Source organism: Rattus norvegicus, chromosome 1 (assembly GCF_021556685.1).
Source record: "Rattus norvegicus strain SHRSP/BbbUtx chromosome 1, alternate assembly SHRSP_T2T, whole genome shotgun sequence".
Classification (NCBI taxonomy): Eukaryota; Metazoa; Chordata; class Mammalia; order Rodentia; family Muridae; genus Rattus; species Rattus norvegicus.
In genome coordinates this window covers 42,762,777-42,785,194 of record NC_141534.1, presented here as the reverse complement: position 1 = coordinate 42,785,194, position 22,418 = coordinate 42,762,777, and the positions used below count along the sequence as shown (strand labels likewise).

The following is a 22,418-nucleotide window of genomic DNA, read 5'->3' as shown; positions in this document are numbered from 1 at the left end:
TTGACTGTATGTGTCTGCATGTTTCCTATGTTCATGTGTGGCTTTGCAATGTGGAAGACAATGTTGTAGAGTCAGTTCTCTCCCTCACTGTCTATGTCAGCTCCGGGGAATCAAACTCAGGTTTCCAGGCTCGTGTGGCAATTGCCTTTACCTGCTCAACCATCTTGCCTGCCCAGAGGCTGAATTCTAAGCCACGAGAATACATTTTCTTTGCCTAACTGCTGTGGTTGGGATGTTGAACACTCCCCAGGGTGGTGTTATTGGGAGGTGCCATGGGCCTTTAGGAGTAGGATTGTACTGGGAGGACCTTAAGCTATTGGGGATATACTCCCTGAATGGATTAAGAGAACCCCCTCCCTGTTCCTTTTATTTCCCAGGAGATGAGCATCTCATTCCTTCATGAATTCTGGTCCTGACTATTTGGCAAACCTACCTATCCGAGACCCAAAGCAGTGGATGCCCAGCCTTGGACTGAAGTCTATAAAGCAGGAACCCAAAATGCTTTTTTTTTTCTCTTGGTCAGTTAACTTCCTTGGATATTCCTTCACTGTGGCAGAAAATCACCCAGACACTTGCTGTACTGACCCCTACAACACCCTCACACAGAGCATGGCTCTAAATGGAGTGGTGAGCAGAACCGTATAATAAAACCATAGCATTCCGTAGCTGACACTTCTAGAATTAGTCTGCTGTCCACATCATTCCCATCCACTCTTCTTTCTTGGTCCCAATCTTCCAGGAACTCAGCAGAACTAACACACCAGAGATCCACATGACACTTTGTGGCGACATTTATTTATAAAGCCATTATTAACCTTGTTCTTCATACCCAGATGACTCTGAGGCAAGATGGTATTGAATAAAATGTCCCCTCACAGACCTTTTAATCCAATTATATATAATACCGATGATTCAGGCTTCAGAGGATGCTCGTTTTACAGATAGAAATTGACTCCACAGATACACGGGTATGCATCCATATGAAGGTCATGTGCTTGCGTGTGTGCGTACATGTGTGTAATTAAGAGAAAGAAGCAGAGTCAGTGGCATGCACCTGTAATCTCAGCACCTGGGAAGCGAAGGCAGGAGGATTACCTGGGCTATTCCAACACCAGCAGGAGTGAATCTAAATAGGTTCCAAAGATTGCACACCTAAGGACTTTCCCCTGAGTTCAAGGCTTAGTTCACTTTAGTGCTCTACAGTTTCCACAACATCAACAACACGGGATGGAGCTTGAGAAAATGCCATGCAACGTTTGTATCTGTGTTCTATAGAGAGGATGTGCTCCCGCGTGCTGTAGGGAGGAGGTGCTCCTGTGTGCTATAGGGAGGAAGTGCTCCTGTGTCTACAGAACATTTCTAGGAATCTTAGTTCACTCCTGGATAGGTCAGGATGGTATTGTATGTTACCAGACAATACCAGATGCCAACCAGCAGTAAAGACCTGAGGGCCAGCTGTATGCTCTGAAAGGGATCTAGCTTTGTCACCACCCATGCAACAAAAGGAAGTGTGGCCAGACCCATAAAAGTCTTGCAGTTGGTGCATGGTGCATGCACCTGTAAGACCAGCATTGCCAGGAAGAGGCAGGAAGACTACCATGAGCTTGAGGCCATCCCGGGCTACATAGGCAGAGTCCAACAGAACTAAAGCAAAACGGGTTGACATTGAGCCACAGGAATGGAGCTGCCATGAACTCTTCCTTTACCAGGCCCCCATCCCTGGCTCTACTCTCTATCAAGGAGGAGGTAAGAGAGAGACATCAGATGCCAGAGGTTAACAACTGGTACCAAGGTGAACAGAGGCAGAATGGAGGCTAATGGCGGGATGGCAGGCAGCTCTTCCTAAAAATACACAAGATTAGGTCACACTTTAAAACAGAAAAGGAGGCCAAAATCATAAAATATTTCTGCCGAGTAGGGAAAAAGCAAGTGTGTGTGTGTGTGTGTGTGTGTGTGTGTGTGTGTGTGTGTGTGTGTGAGTCTTTGTTTCCTAGGAGCAAGGACAGGTCTTAGAATACCTACTCTCCAGACCAAGTTATTATGCACCCCAAACAAGGAAGAAGGATTACTTTCGATTCTAGAGTAGGTTATCTGTAAAGGAACAGGCTCAACAGGGAGGAAGGTAATTCTCCAGGTTATCATTGGTCTTTCCCTATCCCAAAGGTACTCAGCATTAGGAATGGGAAGGTTCAGAGTCAATAAAACAAGTGTCAATAGAAGCACCATTAGCAAAGGGTATTCTCCACAATGCAGCAAATTCAGCCATTAAATACTTGAGTCACGAGTCCTCCACTTATGCTTATACCTGAGGGATAGCGTTGAGGTTTAGCAAAGTGGGTCACTGCGAAACTGAGAACCAGACTCTCTAGACACCTCAGCTTTAACCAATGCCCTCACGGATGGGCATCATGCTCAGCCAGTGTAATGGGACTCATTCCCTGCATTCAGCCTCTTCACTGTTCTCGGATGAACAGGACGCTCACTGGTTCACCCAGGTAATAATTTCAAAGCGGATGACCACCACAGGAACAAGTACCAACCACAAAGCAGGGAAGGACGAACCTCACTGCCGCTGCTGCTGGTGTCAACTGCTCTGGGTGTGCAACGGTGTAATACCTATGTGAATAAAATAATTGAAAACAAGGACAGAGCACCACTGTTCTTTTACTCACACAAATGTGACCGGAATGATAGAAATGTCATTTGTGCTACACAGACTCTGCAAACCTCAGAAACACCCGGAAATCCCTGCCTTGTGAAGGAAACATCCAAATGTATTCGGAACTGAGACAGGGCTGGATTACTCATATGAGGTTCTTTAGACATTTCATTTAGCAACGGGTTATAGTAGCATCTACAGAAATAGGATGTTAAGATTTCCTTATCTGTTTGAGGAACAGTTATAAAAGATGCTCAGAGAGAGAAAGCCAAGCAATTTTAATAAAAAGATAAATTGGGGTGCTTAAGCACCAGAAGCGAATGCAGAGACTGACTCTGGAACAGAAAAGAAATAGCAGTGACGTTTTTTTCATTATACGTAAATGTTTGCCGTTATCCATGAAGAGGTATGGTCTAAATTTGTCCCTGGGACTGGCACTGTGTCTCAGTGGGTAAAAGAGTTCACCACACAAGCTTGAGGACCTAAGGTCTACCTCTGGAAGCCATGAGAAAGAAAGGCAGATGTGGTAATGGCCTTCTGTAATCCCAGCATTCCTACAGATGTAAGGAGAGGCTGAGGCAGGAGATGCGCCCAGATGGTTGGGGATAGCTCAGAGGATGCAGTGGAGCAGCAAAAGCAAAAGACTCTGCCTCAAAACAAGGGAGAAGGCAAGAACTAGCACAAAAAAATTGTCTTCTGATCTCTATGAATATGCGTGCGCACACACACACACACACACACACACACACACACACACAAAGTAAACACTTTAAAAATTTTGCTCTGAGATTACACAACCCTTTACTGTTTCCCCCACATATATATTTGATTTTTCAGTTTACTTCTGTCACTTAAAGAAAATTTCAAAGCCAGGAGGTAGGTAGGGTGTGAGGGCTGAAAGCACCCAAGAAAAAAAGATTCTAAAATTCCTGAAATACCATTATTTCTTAATTTCAGAAAAGACAAGCAAGTCATAATTGGAAAATTTTCTTTTGTCTGTCAAAAAATGATGTCAGTGACTTCCTGAGTTGTGAGGGTCAGGTTGGCAGGGGCTAGACTTACCTTGGAGACTATCCTCCAGGCATCCCTATAACCAACCCTAATAGTGGGAACCACTTTCTGGGCTTGGATTCTGCGCTGCACTAAAAGGAAAAGCTAGATGAGCACTGTGTTCATTGCTCTCTGCTTCCTAACCGCAGATGCTCTGTGAGCAGCCACCTCAACCTCTTGATGACAGAACCTGTCTGCTGTAGGACTGTGTTTTGAACTGTGAGCCACAGTAAACCCTGTCTGAAACTGCTCTTGTCAGCTATTTTAGCACAACAGTGAGATAAAACACAGAAAATTAATATCAGAAGTACCCTGGGACTCACTTTGTGGCCCAGACTGGCCTTGGAATCACTATGTAGCCCAGGCTGGCCTTGACCTTTGATGCAATCCTTCTGTCTCAGCCTCCCAAATTCTGGGATTATAGACAGGTATAAATTACCATACCCACATGTCATTTCGCTTCTGTTCTTTGGTGGTGCTGGGAGTAAATCCCAGAGCCTCAGACACGCAGGGCAGATGTTCTTTTCATTGCTGAACTCCACCCACAGCCTTGTAAATAGCACCTGTTCTTTTAAAGTAGCCATTCAGAAAGACTGTTCCTAGAATCAGAGGGTAAACAAAACCACTTGCAGTGGAAGGCAGAGGATGTGAATTTGAATCCCCCCAGACCCAAGTGAAAGCCAGGCTGAGCTGTGAAGTAATGCAACCCCAGCTTTGGAGGTGGGGGTTGGAAACTGGTATTTTCCTGTCTCCAGATCTCCTGTCTCCAGATAGAAACTGGTTGGTGAAAACCATGGACTTCTGCTGTTGTGAGGGATCCAGTCACTTAGAACAAAGTGTGGGGAGGGGGCAAGACGCTCTCCCCTGACCTCCGAATGCACGCATGTGCACGAGCACATACATACAATGTTTCCTAAATGCATCTAACAGGCCAATGAGATACCTCAGGGGTAAAGAAGGTCCCTGTCATAAAGCCTGATGATCCATGTTTAATCGCTAGAAATCCTAAGGTAGAACCAACTCCCACAAGTTGTCTTCTGACTTCTACACACACAGACACACACAGACACAGACACACACAGACACACACACACGCATACCACTAATATCAAAAGGAAAGTTATGTTGAAGAATTAGGATGAATGAGGATGGCCAGGCAGACAAGATAAAAATAAAAGCAAGCAAGCCCTTCTGCCTATGGACGGGCCTCTGGAAGAGAGTCCCATGGTGGCCTCTACTGCCCTCTCAGAGAATGGTGACCCTTCCCAGAAGTTGGGCTTTTCTCAGGGTCTTCTGAAGGACAGAGTCTGTTTCTCTCCACTATCCCAGCCCTGAGCATTCAGTGTGTGCCTGGGCTTCCCAGATGGCCATGGTTAACCAACTGCCTGATCTGCTCAGGGAAGCCACGCAATACAGTCACAGGTGGGCACTGAATGGCTTTTCATAGAAGGTGGTGCTTAGCCATGTGCTGAGATGTCTGAGAAACCACATCTGAGGGAAAGAAGACTACAAAGAAGTCTCCAGGAGACAAGGCACAGGCCACAAGGGATACCATGCTCTCCAGGATGTGTGCCTGGCCCCGATTCCAAATATCTAGCTTACATATCAGCTCGGCCACATATAAAAATCACTCATGAGCTTGCAATACTAAACACAGAAAAGATCCTGCTGCTGAGAATGACGGCTTCAAGACAATCTCTGGGTTTCATACAATAAAAGGTGAAAACTAACTTGTGAGTGCACTCGGCTTTCCACATGTTCACTGTGATGTGTGCTCAACACACTAAATAATTAAAAGGAAGGGTCAGGGCAAGATAGCTCAGTCCTCGTGCCTCTCACCAAAACTGATAACCTGAGTTCAATCTCCAGAACCAACATGGTAGAAAGAGAGCCAATTCCTGCAAGTTGTCCTCTGCTCAAACTTCTGCACACTCACAAATAAGTGAGTGTGAGTACACATCCACACACACCCATAAAATGCTCCCCAGACCACAATGATTTTGGGTCCCTCTTATCTAGGCCCAGTTTTTTCTGTCTGGGTTTTCATTCAGATCTGTCCAGAGCTTTGACATCACAACCCAATGTTGTCATCTAAAAAAAATTCACATTTGAGAAATCAAGTCACAAAAAAGAAGGAAAGAAAGAAAAGAAAAGAGAAAAGAAAAGAAAAGAAAAAAAAGTTAAAAACAAAATCTCAAGATGTTTTAAGTAAGCTTGATCTTGTGCTGAGTCACATTCTCAGCTATCCTGGGCCACATACAACCCAAGTGACAGCAGATGAGGCTCACAGAAACTTCTGGAACTACACTCTCTCCCAGGCAGCTTCTATATGTGCATCGGGAGAGTACAGTAGTTAATTGTCAGTTTAGGGCTCTAATAACCTAGGTTTGAGTTCCAGGAACAGTGCCTAGCTTACTGACAAGGAGGACGAAGGTAGGGCAGCTGTGGTGGTTTGAATAAACTTGGCCCATGGGAAGTGGCACTATCTGGAGGTGTGGCCTTGTTGGAGTAGGTGTGGCCTTGTTAGACGAAGTGCATCACTGTGGGGATGGGCTTTGAGGTACTATGCTCAAGCTCCACACAGTGCAAGAAGAAGAGAGCCTCTTCCCGGCTGTCTGAGGAAGACAAAGTCTCCTTCTGCTTGCCTTTGAATGAAGATGTAGAACTCTCAGCTTTTTCTCCAGCACCATGTCTACCTATACCACCACCATGCTTCCCGCCATGATGATAATGGACCAGACCTCTGAAACTGTAAGTCAGCCCCATTTAAATGTTTTCATTTATAAGCTTTGCCCTGGTCGAGATGTCTCTTCACAGCAATGGAAAGTCTAACTAAGGCAATAGTAGACAGTGGCACTTGCCTAGAATCTACAAGGAAGTGGAAACATCAAGTGTTGGCTCTGGATGGTCTTGGTTCTACAAAAAACAAAACAAAACAAACAAACCAACAACAACAACAACAACAACCCCACAAAACTCATTCCTTACAGAGCTGTGCATAAAACCTGGGCCTTGCACACTATGGACAAGTGCAATGAACACTGAACTTCAGCCCCTAGCCCTCATGGTGACATATCTGACTCTCATTTTCTCTTCTGTCCCCAGGTGTTAGTGCTACCCTTGACCTCAGGGAGTTGCTCACCTAAACTCTGAGCAGCACCCATCTCTTGCAAAAGTCTTAGGTATTAACCAAGTAGCCTTTTCTTAGCCTTATGCTTTATTGAAATTAATCTTCTATTGACTGCCTTCTCATGTCCCCTGTAGAGAAGAATCAGACGTAGGAAACCCAGGTAAACGGTCCTGAAGGACCTGAGCCACAGTGACCCAGTGCAGTCAATGATAATGTTAATAATAATAATGATAATAATAATAATGATAATAATGATGATGATAATTCATCAGAGAGCTGCAGAGATGGCTCAGGCAGTAAAGTTCTGCAGTCTGATCCCCAGAACCCACTGACAGCCCGGCTGCTGTGGTGTGAGCATGTCCTCTCAGTGCTGAAGAGGCAGATCCCTGTACATTGCTGCTCAACTAGCCAAGCCTTTGAAAAGCTTCAGGTCACTGAGAGATTCTGTCTTAAAAAAAAATGAAGTAGATGGCTTCTGAGCAATGATGTCTGAGCTTGTTCTCAGGCTTCCACCCATACACACATGTACCTGTGCACACATGTACCTGTATACACACAAACTTACACATACAGATGCACCAGCCGCTGTTTGATTCAACTAAAAAATGAATGTGGAGAGGACAAAGGATTGGCCTTGGGAATTTGATTTGGGTCCATGCCAGCTGTCTGGTGGGTATTATTTGAAAGTCTCACACGAGGTCAGAGAAATACTTCAACTGTGAGACTATGTATGCATTTCTAACTTTATATGGTGCCTGTGGTGATATATAAAGATCAGCTCTTCCCACCAACTTCAAAGCCGCTCCCGGCTTGACACAGCACTGTGGGGCATTGGAGGGGAGAAACGGGTTCCATGTGTTCAAAGGATCTCATCCAGAGAGGCTATGCCCAGCACTTTCATCTGTGTCTTGTTAATATGGCATAGAGGAGCCAAATTACTACGTTGAATATACCTTTTAAAACTACACGTATGTGTGTATGTATACATGTATGTTTCAAGCATGCATGCGTGTAAGTCAGAGAGCAACTTTTCATTTGTCTCCTTTGATCATGCGGGTCCTGGGAATTGAACTCAGACTAGAAGCCTTAGTGGCAGTCACCTGTACCCACTAAGTATCACAATGGCTCCTTGATATCTTGAATTGAATGGTCCATGACCCCAACACCACTGCCCCATGAATGAATATGGAAGCAACACTTTGGCTGAAGATGCACCAGCCCGTTACCCCACTGTACTCAAGAGCTAGATGCCACAAGATTTCTCTGATCACAGCTCAGGGAAAGAGATGAATGCACATGCTGGAAATCTGTGAGTGTGACACGGGCTCCCCTGGAGTGATGCTGAACTGTCACTTTCATTTTTAGGTTGGCCAGGTATTGGACCCTCACTCTTTTTTTTTTGGTTCTTTTTTTCGGAGCTGGGGACCAAACCCAGGGCCTTGCGCTTCCTAGGCAAGCGCTCTACCACTGAGCTAAATCCCCAACCCCTAGACCCTCACTCTTATAAAGCAAGCATCTTAGTCTTTCTACTAAGAAACCACACCTGACATCATCACACAAGAATGAGGGACAAGGATTTTTTTTAAAGAAAACATTAATTCCAGGGAAGAACGTTGAAAAAAGAGAGTGTGAGGTCAACTCCTGAGTTCAGGGGCTACCCAAAATGCGTGTTAAACATCTCCTTTTGAGACCAGCTGACTGTGTCTTTGGATTCATGCACCATGAGGCATTACAGAACAATAGTGTTTTCTGTTGACAGTGTGTGGCAACCCTGATCACGGTTCACTACAAGTGCAGTCTCCAATGTCCTGCCAAAATCAGCCTGGCCTGCAAGGGCAGCTTACCATCCTCATCAACGACTTCTTCCTCCTGCCCCTCCTGGTTTTCCTCTTGGACATGGACATCTCCTTGTTCAGCTACGCCGTTGACAGTAGACAGCTGGCCATTCTTCTGTGGGAGCTGGGGGAAAAGACAAAGCCATGTGAACATGAGCTCAGTTCCATACTGCCCCCACCCCATCCCCAGTACAAGTCAAAAGCAATGACTTGACTTCCAGAGTATGAACTATGAGATGGAGAAATACAGAAAATGGAGATTCTGTGGTGGAGAAGATGAGAGTTCTAGAAGGTTCGGTGACCTCTTGGAATAAATGATGTTCTATCACCAAAGATTGACCCTTGTATATGAAGTGTGTGCACAAGTCCATGCATTCGTTCCTTTGTCTGTTAGTTATTTAAGACTCTGTTTCAGAAGCTACAGTGAAGAGTTTGGGTGAGCCCCAGCACACTATGCTTACACACTAGCACAGAAGCCAAACTTTTCTTATCCCTTCCTTTTTATTTTCTTGTAATGATGGGAAGCCAGTGCCTTGATATGCTAGGGAAGAAATCTATCATCTCTGGCCCTCAGTGTGTGTGTGTGTGTGTGTGTGTGTGTGTGTGTGTGTGTGTGTGTATGAGAGTGTGAGTCTGTGTGTATGAGAATGTGAGTGCGTGAGAGTGTGTGTGTATATGTGAATGAGAGTGAGTGTGTGTGTGAGTGTGTGTATGAGAGTGTGAGTCTGTGTATGAGAGTGTGAGTGTGTGAGAGTGTGTGTGTATTGTGAATGAGAGTGAGTGTGTGTGAGTGTGTATATGTGAATGAGAGTGAGTGTGTGAGTGAGTGAATGTGTATGTATGTGTCTGTGTGTGAGTGTGTGTATGTGAGTGTGTGTATGAGAGTGTGAGTGTGTGTGTATATGTGTTTGTGTGTTGCTATAAAATAGTACCCCAGTGACTCTGTTCTTTAAAACCCCACACTCACACTCTTGGATATATCCCTTGAGCATCTCTTTCTACTACAGCGATTCCTAAGTCTGTTAAAAATGCCTTTTAGTAAGGCCCACCTCTTGGGCTGGAAAGTTGGCTTTGTGGAACACATAGCACATGCTGCCAAGTCCGATGGCCTGAGTTTGACCTCTGGTAGAGGGAAAATCAATCCCCACGAATTGTCGGTTGACCTCCACATGTGCACCACAGCACTCATGCAAATGTATGTATGTGTACCAGCACACGCAAATGAATGTTAAAATTTAAAAGGAAGGAGTGATGGAGCTGAAGACATGGCTTAGAGCTAAGAACACTGGCTGCTCTTACAGAGGACCCGTGTCTGCTTCCCAGCAGCCACAGGGGACTCATAGTGATCTAAAACTCTAGTTCCAGGGGTCTGATGCCTTTCTTCATCTAGGAAGGTACAAGGCACACATGGTACACATAAATACACGCAGGCAAGGCACTCACACACTAAAATAAGTACATTCATTTTAAAAATTGTAAGAGCCAACTCAGCTTTTTAAAAACATTTAAATCTAAACAGATAAATAAAACCATGTTTCTTTGTGATGAGATACAGGTGAGGAAAAATAACTGAGCTTTATAAATAGTAAGGTGTCCTCAAGTTAAAGCAGATGTTCAAATTTGTATGCATATGAGTATTTTGCCTGAAGCTATGTATATGTATATGCATATGTTGTCTGTGCACCACACACATGCAGTGCCCAAAAGGAACAGCAAAGGATATCAGATCCCCTGGAACTGGAGACAGGTGCTGGGAATCAAACCTGGGTCCTCTGCTAGAACAGCCAGTGAGTGCTCTTAACATCTCTCCATCCTTTGAAACTGATGATCAAACACATAATTACCAAGTGGAAGCTATAGAAAGTGCCATGGAGCAACTGTGCAGAACCAAGTGGGAACAATAGATGGTCCCAGGCTGTGCTCTGGGTGTCCAGGGTTTTAGCGAGGAGGTAAGGCTGAAGGCTAGTTCTTCTGGAAAGGGCTTTGTGGCAACAGAGAACACAGGGAAGGAGGTGGCCTGTCTGTAAAGAACTTGTCTTCTAATCAAAGAGCAAAATTTGTTTGGATCCCCAAACCCTATGTGAAAAGTCAGGTGGGATGACATGTGTCTGTAATCCCAGAGATGGCAAGATGGGGAATGGAGACATAGAGATCCTTGGAGCTCATGAGCCAGCTAACCTAGGCCACTTGGTGACATTCCAAGGACAACGAGAGACCTTGGTCTCAGACAGAAGGTGAAGAAGGGTGACTAAGAACTGGAACAAGGGGCTGTCCCCTGACCTCCACATATCTGCTGTGCACATGTGCACATGCACACACACTAAAAAAAAAAAAAAGAGGGAAGGAAGGACCAGTCACAAAACCCAGCTAGCCCCATGCTGTTCCTGCTCATGGGACAAAGAGGTACTGCTCATTCTGGAAAGTTCTGTGGCCTCCAGATCCAGAAGTCTTCAGGCGCACCGCACTGATTCCACTGTGCTAGTCTCTACGCCTAGCAAAGCCCTTCTCCCCTTGCATTTCCTCGGAAGTCACACCACACACTGACACTGCAGATGGAAGTCAGCTTCAAAATGCCCATGCTGAGGCAAGTTATTAGACAAGATGATCAGATTACAGTTCCGCTTCAGGGGCTCACTTACCAAAATATGAAAGATGGGAATTTTAAATGAAAGATAGAGTTAAGGGAGAGGTGGCGTCTCCACAGGGCTCATCAGCAAAAATGCCAGCACATTTAAACTGGACAGCACAGGCACTGAGCACAGGTTGGAAAGGATTAAATTAGCGGTATGGGAACAGGTAGGGGAACGGGGAATCACACGTTGTGGTGAGTGTATGACAACTGAAAGAATGTTAGGTTCTGTCTTGATGTGTTATGGATGGTGGTACAAACCTGCAAACTAGGGTGCCTGGGAATGGGAGATTAAGCAGGAAAATTAGGGGTTCAAAACCAGCCTGGGCTCCCTGAGACCCTGCAAGCACCAAAAGAAATTAAACAGAGGGGCTGGAGGGATAGCTCAGAGGTTAAGAGCACTGACTGCTCTTCCAGAGGTCCTGAGTTCAATTCTCAGCAACCATATGGTGGCTCACAACCATCTGTAATGGGATCTGATGCCCTCTTCTGCTGTGTCCGATGATAGTGATGGTGTACTCATATACATAAAATAAATAAACCTTTAAAAAAAACCCAGAGATCTCAGAGAGGATGCACTGATACAACTCTCTCTCTCTCTCTCTCTCTCTCTCTCTCTCTCTGTGTGTGTGTGTGTGTGTGTGTGTGTGTGTGTGTGTGTGTGTGTGTGTGTGTGTGTGTATGCATATGTACCAGTGCACTGAGGCTGGAGTTGCTAGGCATATATTCCCCAAATACTCTGAGGTAAGGCCTTGCAGGAAACCCAGAGATGACCCATTTAGCTTATTCAGCTAGCCAGTTGTCTCTGGAGGAGGAAATCACCCGCTCTGCTGCCCACACATGCTTAATAAACCCAGTTTTAATGCTGTAAACAGTAGGATAATTGTAAACTGTAAACAAACAACTCTTCTGCCTCCTCCTTTAATTTGTTGGTTTGTTTTTGAAAAAGGTCTTATTATGTAGCCCTGGCTGGCCTGAAACCCTCTATGTAGACCAGGCTGGCCTCAAACTCAAGAGGTCCATCTACCTGCTCAAGTACTAGGATTAAAGGCATAGACCGCCATGTCTAGCTCATACATTTATTTATTAGCATGTGCCTTAACCTTTTCTCAAAATCATGTGTATGCATGTCTGGGTATGAGTGCAGGGTTCCTTCCGATCCCCTGAAGCTGGAGCTACAGGTGGTTGTGAGCAGCCCCCTGCATGGCCACTTGGAACCAAACTTGTCTCCTTTGCAAAAGCAGTGCATTCTCTTAGCCACTAAATCACCGCTCCAGAACCAGCACTGCTTTTTATTTTTCCAACCACAAAACTGGAGCATATGCACCGTTTTGGAATATGGGAGAAGAGTTTCTTGCTAATTCTTTCTATCAATCATCTTTAGTCAGTATCTCCTTTCCCTGAGACTCCCAGGACCACTGAAGACAGGATTTATACTCAGCTCAGGGCAGGATGAGAAGGGATGAATGGACCCAGATGAGGTTCGGTGGGGTCCGGTTCAGGAAGAAGGGTAATTTTGAAATTCAAGGTTTTTCCATCGAGAAAGAAGTCAGACAATCCAGCTATTTTTCTCTCTGGAGCTTTCTCACTCAGATTTATCCACACATCTTGGACCTAAGTATTAGGAATACGCTTATTTCTTTTGAGACAAAAATTGGAATAGAAAGACACAACCCTCACCCCACAAGCACAATGAGTACCAGAAACCCAATCTTCCCAATGGATTCGTGATTCAAAAAGCGACGACGCCTCCTCTGACCAAATCAAAACCCTAAGTGTTTTCGAGCTCATATCCTCAGGGCGGGTCAGCCAGAGTTTATCCCAGTAAAGTATTACCATATTACAGCAGAGCAACACTAAAATAATCAAACCTCTCAAATGTTTCCAGCACCAGCCTCGCCTACCTCTAGGAACATCCGGGGATATTCAAGACAGTTGTAAGATGTCCGAAGGTAAGGACCAGGCATTTTTCTCTTCCTTCCTTACAAAACCGGCTAGAGCTTGCCCTGAGTTGTCTGTGCGGAGTAGCAAGCTCTTTAATGGATTTCGTCAATGAACAAAATCCATGAGGTCCTGACAGCTCTCAGGGTGCCGAGGGCAGAGGAGAGGCTCCTCTGCAGGAGCCATCTTCCTAGCTTACATTCTTCCTGAACGGCCCAGAGAGCTGGGGATGGATGACCCAGCATCATCTGTCACATGTAGAAGAGGCAACTCCAGCTCCTGCAGCGAGCCCTAACTATACCAGAAATCATGTGTAATCAGAATGGGGGGGGAGGGGAGGACAGAGGCAGAGGGAGGGGGCGGGAGGAGAGATACGACCAGATGGACTTGGTGGCACCTTTAATCCCAGTGTTCGGAAGGCAGAGGCAGGTGGATCTCTGATTTGGAACCCAGCCCGCTCTACAGAAAGTGAGTTAATTCCAGATCAGCTATATAAGAGAAACTTTGACTCAGAAAAAAAATTATCCCAACCATTATAGTTGAGTCTGAAGTGCCTCTATCCTGATAGTCTGTCAGCATCTTTTGCATAATAATGCCCTCATTCAAAATACCAGCCAAGGCTGGGTTACAGCTCCACTTACCAATAGGACAGTGCCATGTTTGATCACCAGCAGCACACGCACCCCTAGATCGCCAACTGACACATGTTAAGATCCTAATAAGAAAACTGTAAAAACGTCCTCATGTCATATGTTGCCAACAACTGGGGTCTCCTGACAATTACTTGTCCAGTGTGTGTTCTGTGAAGTGAACACTCTAGGAACTTGTTCATGCTCTGGACCCAAGGAGTAATCTGGCAAATGAGGAGGAACCAGTCTCTCTCTTTCTAAGCTCTTGCTTATCTGGGAAAGAAAGAAGCAAGGGAGAGCTACAGAGGGTGATGTTAAGGAGGAAAATGGCCTGAAGTTTTGTTTCCATTGTTTTGTTTTGTTGTTTTGGGAGGGGGACATATGACTTGTCTGTTGCTCTAATAAAATATCATAACCAAGACAACTTGAAGATGAGAGAGTTTATATTGCCATATGGTTCCACATGGTTTCAAGCAACTGGCAAGAAGCTAAGGGTTCCCACATTTTACCTCAAGCATTAAGAGAAAGATCACTGGAAATAGGGGAAGGCTGTCTACTCTAGAGCCTCCTTCTAGTGATGCACTTCTTCCTGCAAGGCCACAGCTCCTAAACCTACCCAAACTGCTAACAACTGGAGACCAAGCATTCAGATGCCTGAACCAATGGGGGACATTTCCCATTCAAACCACCACAGGGGGTTTTCAATCAGACAGTATGGGGCATAGCAGCTCCAAGTAAGTTCTGAGGTCAAGTTCCCATTCCCCTAGACTGTGAAACCTCACCTCAGCTCATTTTCCCAATTATAAATCAAGACCTAATACACTTTTCTGTTTTTAGACTGTCTGGAATTCTAACGAATAGTATCTGGGACATTCTCTAAGTCATAAAAGCACACACTGGAGACCCTTTATGTCCTGGTCCATTTGTTCAAATGAAGACATATGTTCCAGGTCAGTCTTTTCTGGCTTATAGCACACCGAGGCCATCCTCTCTGAATTGTCCTTTTGTATTGACAAAATAGTATCAGCAAAATAAAGCCTGACGCACCAGGGAGACAGAGGCAGGAGGATTAAAGTTTGAGGCCCATCTAAGCTAGGATAGCAAGAATTTCTTTAAAAAATGATAATAACTTGGGGGCTGAAAAGACAGGTTAGTGGTTAAGTTGCTTTTGCAGAGGACAGAGGACTGAGTTTGATTCCCAGCACCCACATGGCAGCTCACATCACAACCATCCACAACTCCAGGCCCAGAAGATTCGACGTTCCCTTCATCTCCTGCAGTCACCAGGCATGCACATGACTTATACATACATACACACAAGCAAAACATTCAAATAAATGAAATAAATCTAAAGTGCCGATATAGGGGACTGGAAAGAATCAGGTTAGGAATTCTTCCCGAAGACCCAAATTCAGTTCTCACCACCTACTTCAGGCACCCCCTATATCTCCAGTTCTAGGGGACCTGACTTCTGGCTGCTATGGGCTTCATACATGTGTGGGGCACACACACACACAAATATTAAACACACACACATACATACACACACACACAAACACAAATATTAAACACACACACACACGCACGCACGCGTGCACACACCTTCAATACAATTAATAAATTTTCAATTTTTTCTATTTTAAGCAGAAGAGGGGCTGGAAGGATGGCTCAGCTCAGTGGTTAAGAGCACTGACTGCTCTTCCAGAGGTCCTGAGTTCAATTCCCAGCAACCACGTGGTGGCTCACAACCATCTGAAATGGGAGCTGATGCCCTCTTCTGGTGTGTCTGAAGACAGATATAACAGGAGAGAGAGAGAGAGAGAGAGAGAGAGAGAGAGAGAGCAGAAGAACAACTAAGGAGATAGCTGATAGCTGAGTTGGTGGTGTTGGGGGGGCAAGAGCAGGTGGATTTCTGCAGCCAACCTTACCTGACTGCCGAGCTCCATGTCAAGGAGACAGAGAGAGAAAGACAGAGAGAGACCGTGCCTCAAACAAAGCAAAAGAGCATGTACAGGCAAATGCACACACAATGATGTGGCTCAATGAACAATGGCACATGCACACACACGCACACACATGCACACACACACTGTTGGTGTGGCCCAACAGGCAATGGCATTTGACACTAAGCGAGCCAAGAATAAAATTTAAAATACAAAAAAAAAAATTAAAATATAATGAAATGGTCGAGCCCTTGGTTATGGTGCAATTTTAGGAGACATCTATTTCTCTTCCTTGAATTTAAAGAAAAACTAACCTTCAGGCAATCAGAAAGAGAAGGCGCTCCTAACTGGCAAAATCTTTCAAAGACAATAATAAGTGGACGGCTTGTTGGTTTCAGGGGATGATGGGGCTGCTGAGCCAAAAGCTGTCTCCAACCACATGACGCTGAGAAGAATCCAGCAGGAGAATCTAGTGACCTCCAGAGAGATCTATCTGGGAAGTCCTTATCTCAGGTCACTGAGATAAAACAGTCGTTCCTGAGCATGGAGACACCCCCATCTTCCCCCACACACAAGCACACACACTCACTCAAGGGGGTACAGACTCTTCCAATTTTCTATATATAGCCAGGTTGTTTTCTTCCCCTCCCTTACAGTGGACAAAACCGGAAGCAACAGAAAGCCTTCTTACTAACTGACTTTAATTTGAAGAATTCAGAAGGTAGGATACTTACAGCCCCATCCTTGTGTGTACAGCAACACAAACATCCGGGCCCCACTGTCCTCACCCCGGGCACACCTCCTATTTCAGAGCCTCCCCTCCTAGGATCTCACTTAGAACCGGTGGTGCTGTCCGTGTCATCACCCAAGCGACCACCAGAGTACAAGCATATGCAAATCACCCTTAGCCGGTTGAACACTTGATTGGCATAGGAAAAACAGATTGGGCGGATGTAAATTTCATCTGATTTTCAGGGAGCTACAGAGATGGCTCAGCAGTTAAGACTGCCTGTGCTTTTTCAGGACTGGTCTAGTCCCAGCCCCTAGTTGGGTAAATCACAACCACTTTGAACGCCAGTCTGTGTAGACACACCACCACACACACACACACACACAAAAACAAACAAACAAACAAATCTTTTTCCCCCCCCAAACAAATCTTTAAATGCAGTAAATAAATAAATAAATAGTAAAAAAAAAGATGCGAAAGACTGTAAAATACAAATAAATCTAAAAAGCGAAAATTCTGATTTTCGTAGTAGAGAGATACCTCTCCACTGTGTCATGTTTGTTATCTGAGGAAGGATCAGGGATGCTATCTGCCACTTGACACAGCCACCATCTTTGCCAACTCTTCTGGATGCTCGATCTTCTTTTTCTTGTAATTTTCAGTAAAATTCATGAAAATCTCTCACATAATTTCAGGAGGAAGACCTTGGCTTTGTCTTTATTATGGGAATGAGTGTCGCAAGGCAGTCGCTGCAAGGCAGTCGCTGAAACACCGGTCTGCTCCTAGCAAGCACAGTTCACTTTCTCTTCAGCCAAACATTCAAATATTCCAACTGTTGAATGTCTTAGAAACTAATTAACATAATATTGCTTATGAAAGCAGACCCCACGGAGAACTCCTTTATTTAGGAGTGTCATCTACAAATTAGACCTCTTAAAAACCAGCCCTTTTCCAAACCCGATCTAAACACATCAGCACAGCAGGCGCAGAGGCACCCGTGCTCCACTCAGCTTGAGAACCGAGCTTTCAAAGAATTGAGCTTGTTTACTTAAATTTAAAAGGGCCCTTAATGTGCATTCTGAGCCTCTGTAGAGAAAAAAATCACTGTAGCATTTTCTGAGATATTTGTCCAAAGAACCCCCTGTGAGTCACAGCTTGTGAGTGACACCATCCATAACTAAGAGACCATAGACACACTCAAATATGTGTTACCACATGGTTCAGTCAAGTATCCCCAACACACACACACACACACACACACACACACACACACACACACACACACACTTTAAATGATAGAAGTGTTTTTAAAAATATTAAAACTTCTGGGTTCTCTGGGAAAGTATGTAAAAGAAAACACAGAGTTCTAAATCTGGTTAGGTAGGAGATCAACCATACTGACTTCAGGCAAAGGGAATTCATAAGATCTCTGCTTGAGACCAGGGACATAAAAACTATTATCTACCAGCAACAGCAACCTGCTGAGAAGACAGTCCTTACAGCAGCTCCCTTGTAATGACTGGAAAACCCACAACCTCAGTCAGAGTTACACAGACGCCCAGGGAACACAGCCATAAAAAGGGATGTGATTCTAAAATCACATTCTGATGCTTCTAGCATCTTCCTCTGCGTGGACATGGTTAGGATACAGGCGATCCTACAAGGCCTGCTCTCAGGGACCTAGCAGCAACTGACATCATCATCTGCACTTCCAAGGGGGCTAGGGGTGTGCGGAGGATATAAATCCCAGGCTTCTCCTGTGCCCTATCTCTTTGCCTTCACCTGTCTGTCTGTCTCTCTCTCCCATTCTCTGTCTGCCTGCCTCTGTCTCCCCTTCATGCGATGGCCTTTTACTCCCTTGGGTCCCCATTCCCCCTTCCCTCTTCCCTGACAATAAGCCTCTTGTACCAGATCTGTTGCATGGTGTAATTGCATGAGGTACATCTTGGCATGGGGCCCACCAAAGGCACCCCTTCCACATTTATCCTATCAGACACTACACAAGACCTGCAAAGATGAGTTGTAATCCTTGGTCCCTGCCCCAGTGATGGGCATACAACTTTGGTGTAAATATATCCTAACCCAGTGTTGAACTCTTCAGGTAGGACCACTGCCTACAGGAGGGAGAAAAGAGCTACCAGGCATTTGTCTCCCATGAGGAGGGTGAGGAAGAAGCTCAAAGACTATTTGCTGCCCCGTCTTACTGCCTATCAGGGACCTAACTCCTAATCTCTGGATATGTTCTGACTTGCTTGAAGCTTGATATTTGAGTGCACTGAGGCTGAAGCAGGTGTCTGCGTTGGGTGGGGGAGACTAAACAGTCCAAAGGTTTAAGATTCTTATTCTTGTGTGAAGATCAGGGAAAATTCAGTCTCTTTGTTTACTCTCACAGACTTCAAAGTTATGCCAACACTCCACAAGGAGCAGAGGTGACCAGAGAGAGGAGAGCCCAGCCAGGAGTCCCATATCCCTGAAACCCCTTGGATTGGACTTTGAATTCTGAGGTTTCATCCAATCAGAGAGCACATTCTACAGATCTTGGGGTGGTTTGAATAAGAATGGCCTCCATAGGCTGATATATTTAAATGTCTGGTTCTTGGCTGGTCGAACTGTTTAGGAAGGATTAGGGAGTGTGGTCTTCTGGAGGAGGTGGGTTACTGGGGTTGGACTTCAAGGTTTCAAAAGCTTACACCAGCGCTCTCTCTCTCTCTCTCTCTCTCTCTCTCTCTCTCTCTCTCTCTTTCTCTCTCTCCCCCCACCCCCTGCTGTCTGTGGGTTATTAGCATGCAAGCTCTCAGACACTGCTCTAGTAACATGCCTGCCTGGCTGCTGCCCTATTATGCTGGTCATGGGGTCACCCTCTGAAACCATAATCAATCCCCCAATTAAATGCCTTCTATTGTAAGTGGCCACGGCCATGGTGTCTCTTCACAGCATCAGAATAGGAAGTAAGACATGGCTTGAGCTTTGTGAACTATTATCATGGCCTCTACTGCGAGTGCCACGGGTGAGTTCAGAGTTGCTGAACATACATACAAGCTATCCAGGACAAATCAAGGCCATCCTAAACAAAATGGCAGCAAAGTATTACTCTAAAGGACAGAAAAATGAAAATGGTGGCCTTGAGCTAATACAGGGATATGTACCTACAATCCTAGCACCCAGGACAGCGAGGCAGGTGGATTGTTGAGATCAAAGCAAACAAACCATATGGTGAATTTGTGGCTAGTATGGGTATATACAAATTATATATATAATTATAATCTACCAATTATATGAAATCGGGTGGCAAGGCCGTTTAGCTGACACCAAGCCTGATAACTTAAGTTCGGTTGCCAAGACCAACAATGTGGGAGGAGAAAACCAATGCCCAGAAGTTGCCCTCTGATTTCAACAATGTATGCTGTGGCATGTGTGCTCACCCCGAAAACACACACAAAATAAGCAAGCTGTAAGCATCAAATAGTCCCAAGACACAAATTAGGATGCAGAGACATTTCACACAATTCTGGTAGCATGAATTCCAGGTTTCTTCTGAGCCCTGTACCCAGGAGTTAACAGGATTTATCTGGAGAAGATGTCAGAGTAAAGACCTAAATTCTCACTTAACTGCTATGTGCACATCATATCCAAGTATTGCACTGGTGGCTTTTCTCAAAGGAATCTGTCACTTCATAGTAAAATAATTACATTATGCTGCTGCCTAGTAAATTTGATTATAAAACTTGTTTTGGGGTTGGGGATTTGGCTTAGTGGTAGAGCGCTTACCTAGGAAGCGAAAGGTCCTGGGTTCGGTCCCCAGCCCCGGAAAAAAGAAAACAAAAAAACAAAACAAACAAACAAACAAAAAAAAAACTTGTTTTGAAATTCACCATGTGCCACGGAAAACCTATAGTCATAGGTTGACATAAAGTTTTAAGTAGAAAAAAAATACAAAAAAGACCCCACATACACCCAAAGCCAGTGGCATCCATGGTGAAGTTTAAATTTTTTTTTTTTTTGAGCTGGGGACCGAACCCAGGGCCTTGTACTTGCTAGGCAAGTGCTCTACCAGTGAGCTAAATCCCCAACCCCGAAGTTTAAATTTTAGAGTTTGAAAAAAACAAAGTTTTTTAGACAAGGTTTCACTATGTAACCCAGGCTGGCTTTGAACTCACAAAGATCTACCTGCCTCTCAAATGCTGGGATCAAAGTTGGGCACCAGTCAGTCAATGGTGGCCCCTGCCTTTAATTCCAGCACTGGGGGAGCAGATGTGGGGGAGGGGAATCTCTATAAATTCAAGGCCAGGCTGATCTACAGAGTGAGTTCCAGGACAGCCAGGGCTACACAGAGAAACGCTGTCTTGAAAACCAAACCAAACCAAACAAATAAAAACAGGTGTGTCCCCACCATGACCAACCAAAGTATGAAACTTTAAATGTCAATGTAGTTTCTCATCAAAAACATGTCCCCAAATCAAGGATGGCACTACATACTTGTCATCCAGCACTTAGAGGATGTTCAAGGCCATCATTTATTGCAGTGGTTCTGAACCTTCCTAATGCTGTGACCTTTAATACAGTTCCTCATGTGGTGGCGACCCCCTAACCATAACATTGCTTTCATTGCTACTTCATAACTATAATTTTCCTGCCATTATGAATCACAATGTAAATATCTGATATTTCCGATGGTCTTAGGCCATTTCTGTTCAAGGGCCATTTAACGCTCCGCGTAGGGGTGGAGACCCACAGATTGAGAACAGATGAGGTATTACATAAGATCCTGTCTAGAAGAGGTAAGGCATTCCTAACACATGTACCAATAACTTCACCATGTGAACATGATCAAACAGCATTGTATGTACAGATGGAATGTTCAAAGAACTACTAAAAATGTTTGTAGTTTTGAAAAGATAAAAACTTCACCATGGAGAGACGGAGAATGTAGAAAACAGAGTTCAAACTTTGCAGGATCGTCATTTACATCTAGGACAGAAGGCAGAGATGGCGGGGAGGAACACACTGGAGTCTCCCATATTAAAGTCTTCCCAACTCTGCAAAAGGCTGCTCGGTAGTTCATAGCAGCCTAGGGCAGCAGGCACCACCATTTCTTGGAGGTTCTTCTTCATTCATGCGGGTGGTTGCAATATACAGAAAGGGGAGCAGAAGTTTGCTCCCAAATTAGCTCAATACAGGGAACATATAAGAAAAATAAAAGCCACCTGCCCACCCTAAGAAAACTCAGTGGCTTTGAGACACTTCACAGGGGGACTTCTTCACAGGGGGATTGCTGTGTTTTCCTTTTAACCCTCTCAGAATGTACTGGCCACCGCTTTGCGCTTCAATTCTCTTCTATGTGCCATGTTTCTGTTGAAAAGGAAATAACAAGCGAAATTGCTTGTCTTGTTTTCTACAGATAGCATATAATGCAAAAACATTCGCCTGTCTAGGAGAAAGTGATTTTCCCAGGAGCCCAGTGCATCATCTGATGCACTGAAACAGTTCTAGTACAAAGAAAACAGCAAATTGCTAATTCACCAAGCGCCGTGCAAGGATTTCTAAAAGCATCTATGCTGGATTCTAGACCGCTTCTCAACTGATTAAGCATCTCTGACTTTTATTCCTTCCAAAGTCTACTAAGTAGGAGTCCCATGGCCAGACCTTTCCCTGTAGGTAAGTTAGAAGGCACTCAGCAAAGAATGCTGTGGAGAGAGTGAACAGGTGGCCAGGTGGCCACAAAGTCATGTTAAAACATTTCCAAGGACTTCAAGAAAAGGTTCCTTTTGTGGGGAAAGAGGAAGGAAATGTACTACACACCATCACATAGATTCTTTAACGAAGTCATTATATATTTAGGTCTGATAATGGACCAGAAGGATGCCATCTTGGT

General features: G+C 44.8%; 1 protein-coding gene across 1 annotated transcript in view; it reads right to left on the bottom strand.

Annotated features, from left to right (window-relative positions):
• The window catches only part of Akap12 (A-kinase anchoring protein 12), an 89,714-nt gene that overhangs the window by 35,591 nt on the left and 31,705 nt on the right, over window positions 1-22,418 (bottom strand). Inside the window, 1 exon segment of the mRNA NM_057103.2 lies at window positions 8,684-8,798. Within this exon segment, the coding sequence (NP_476444.2) occupies window positions 8,684-8,798 (115 nt within the window).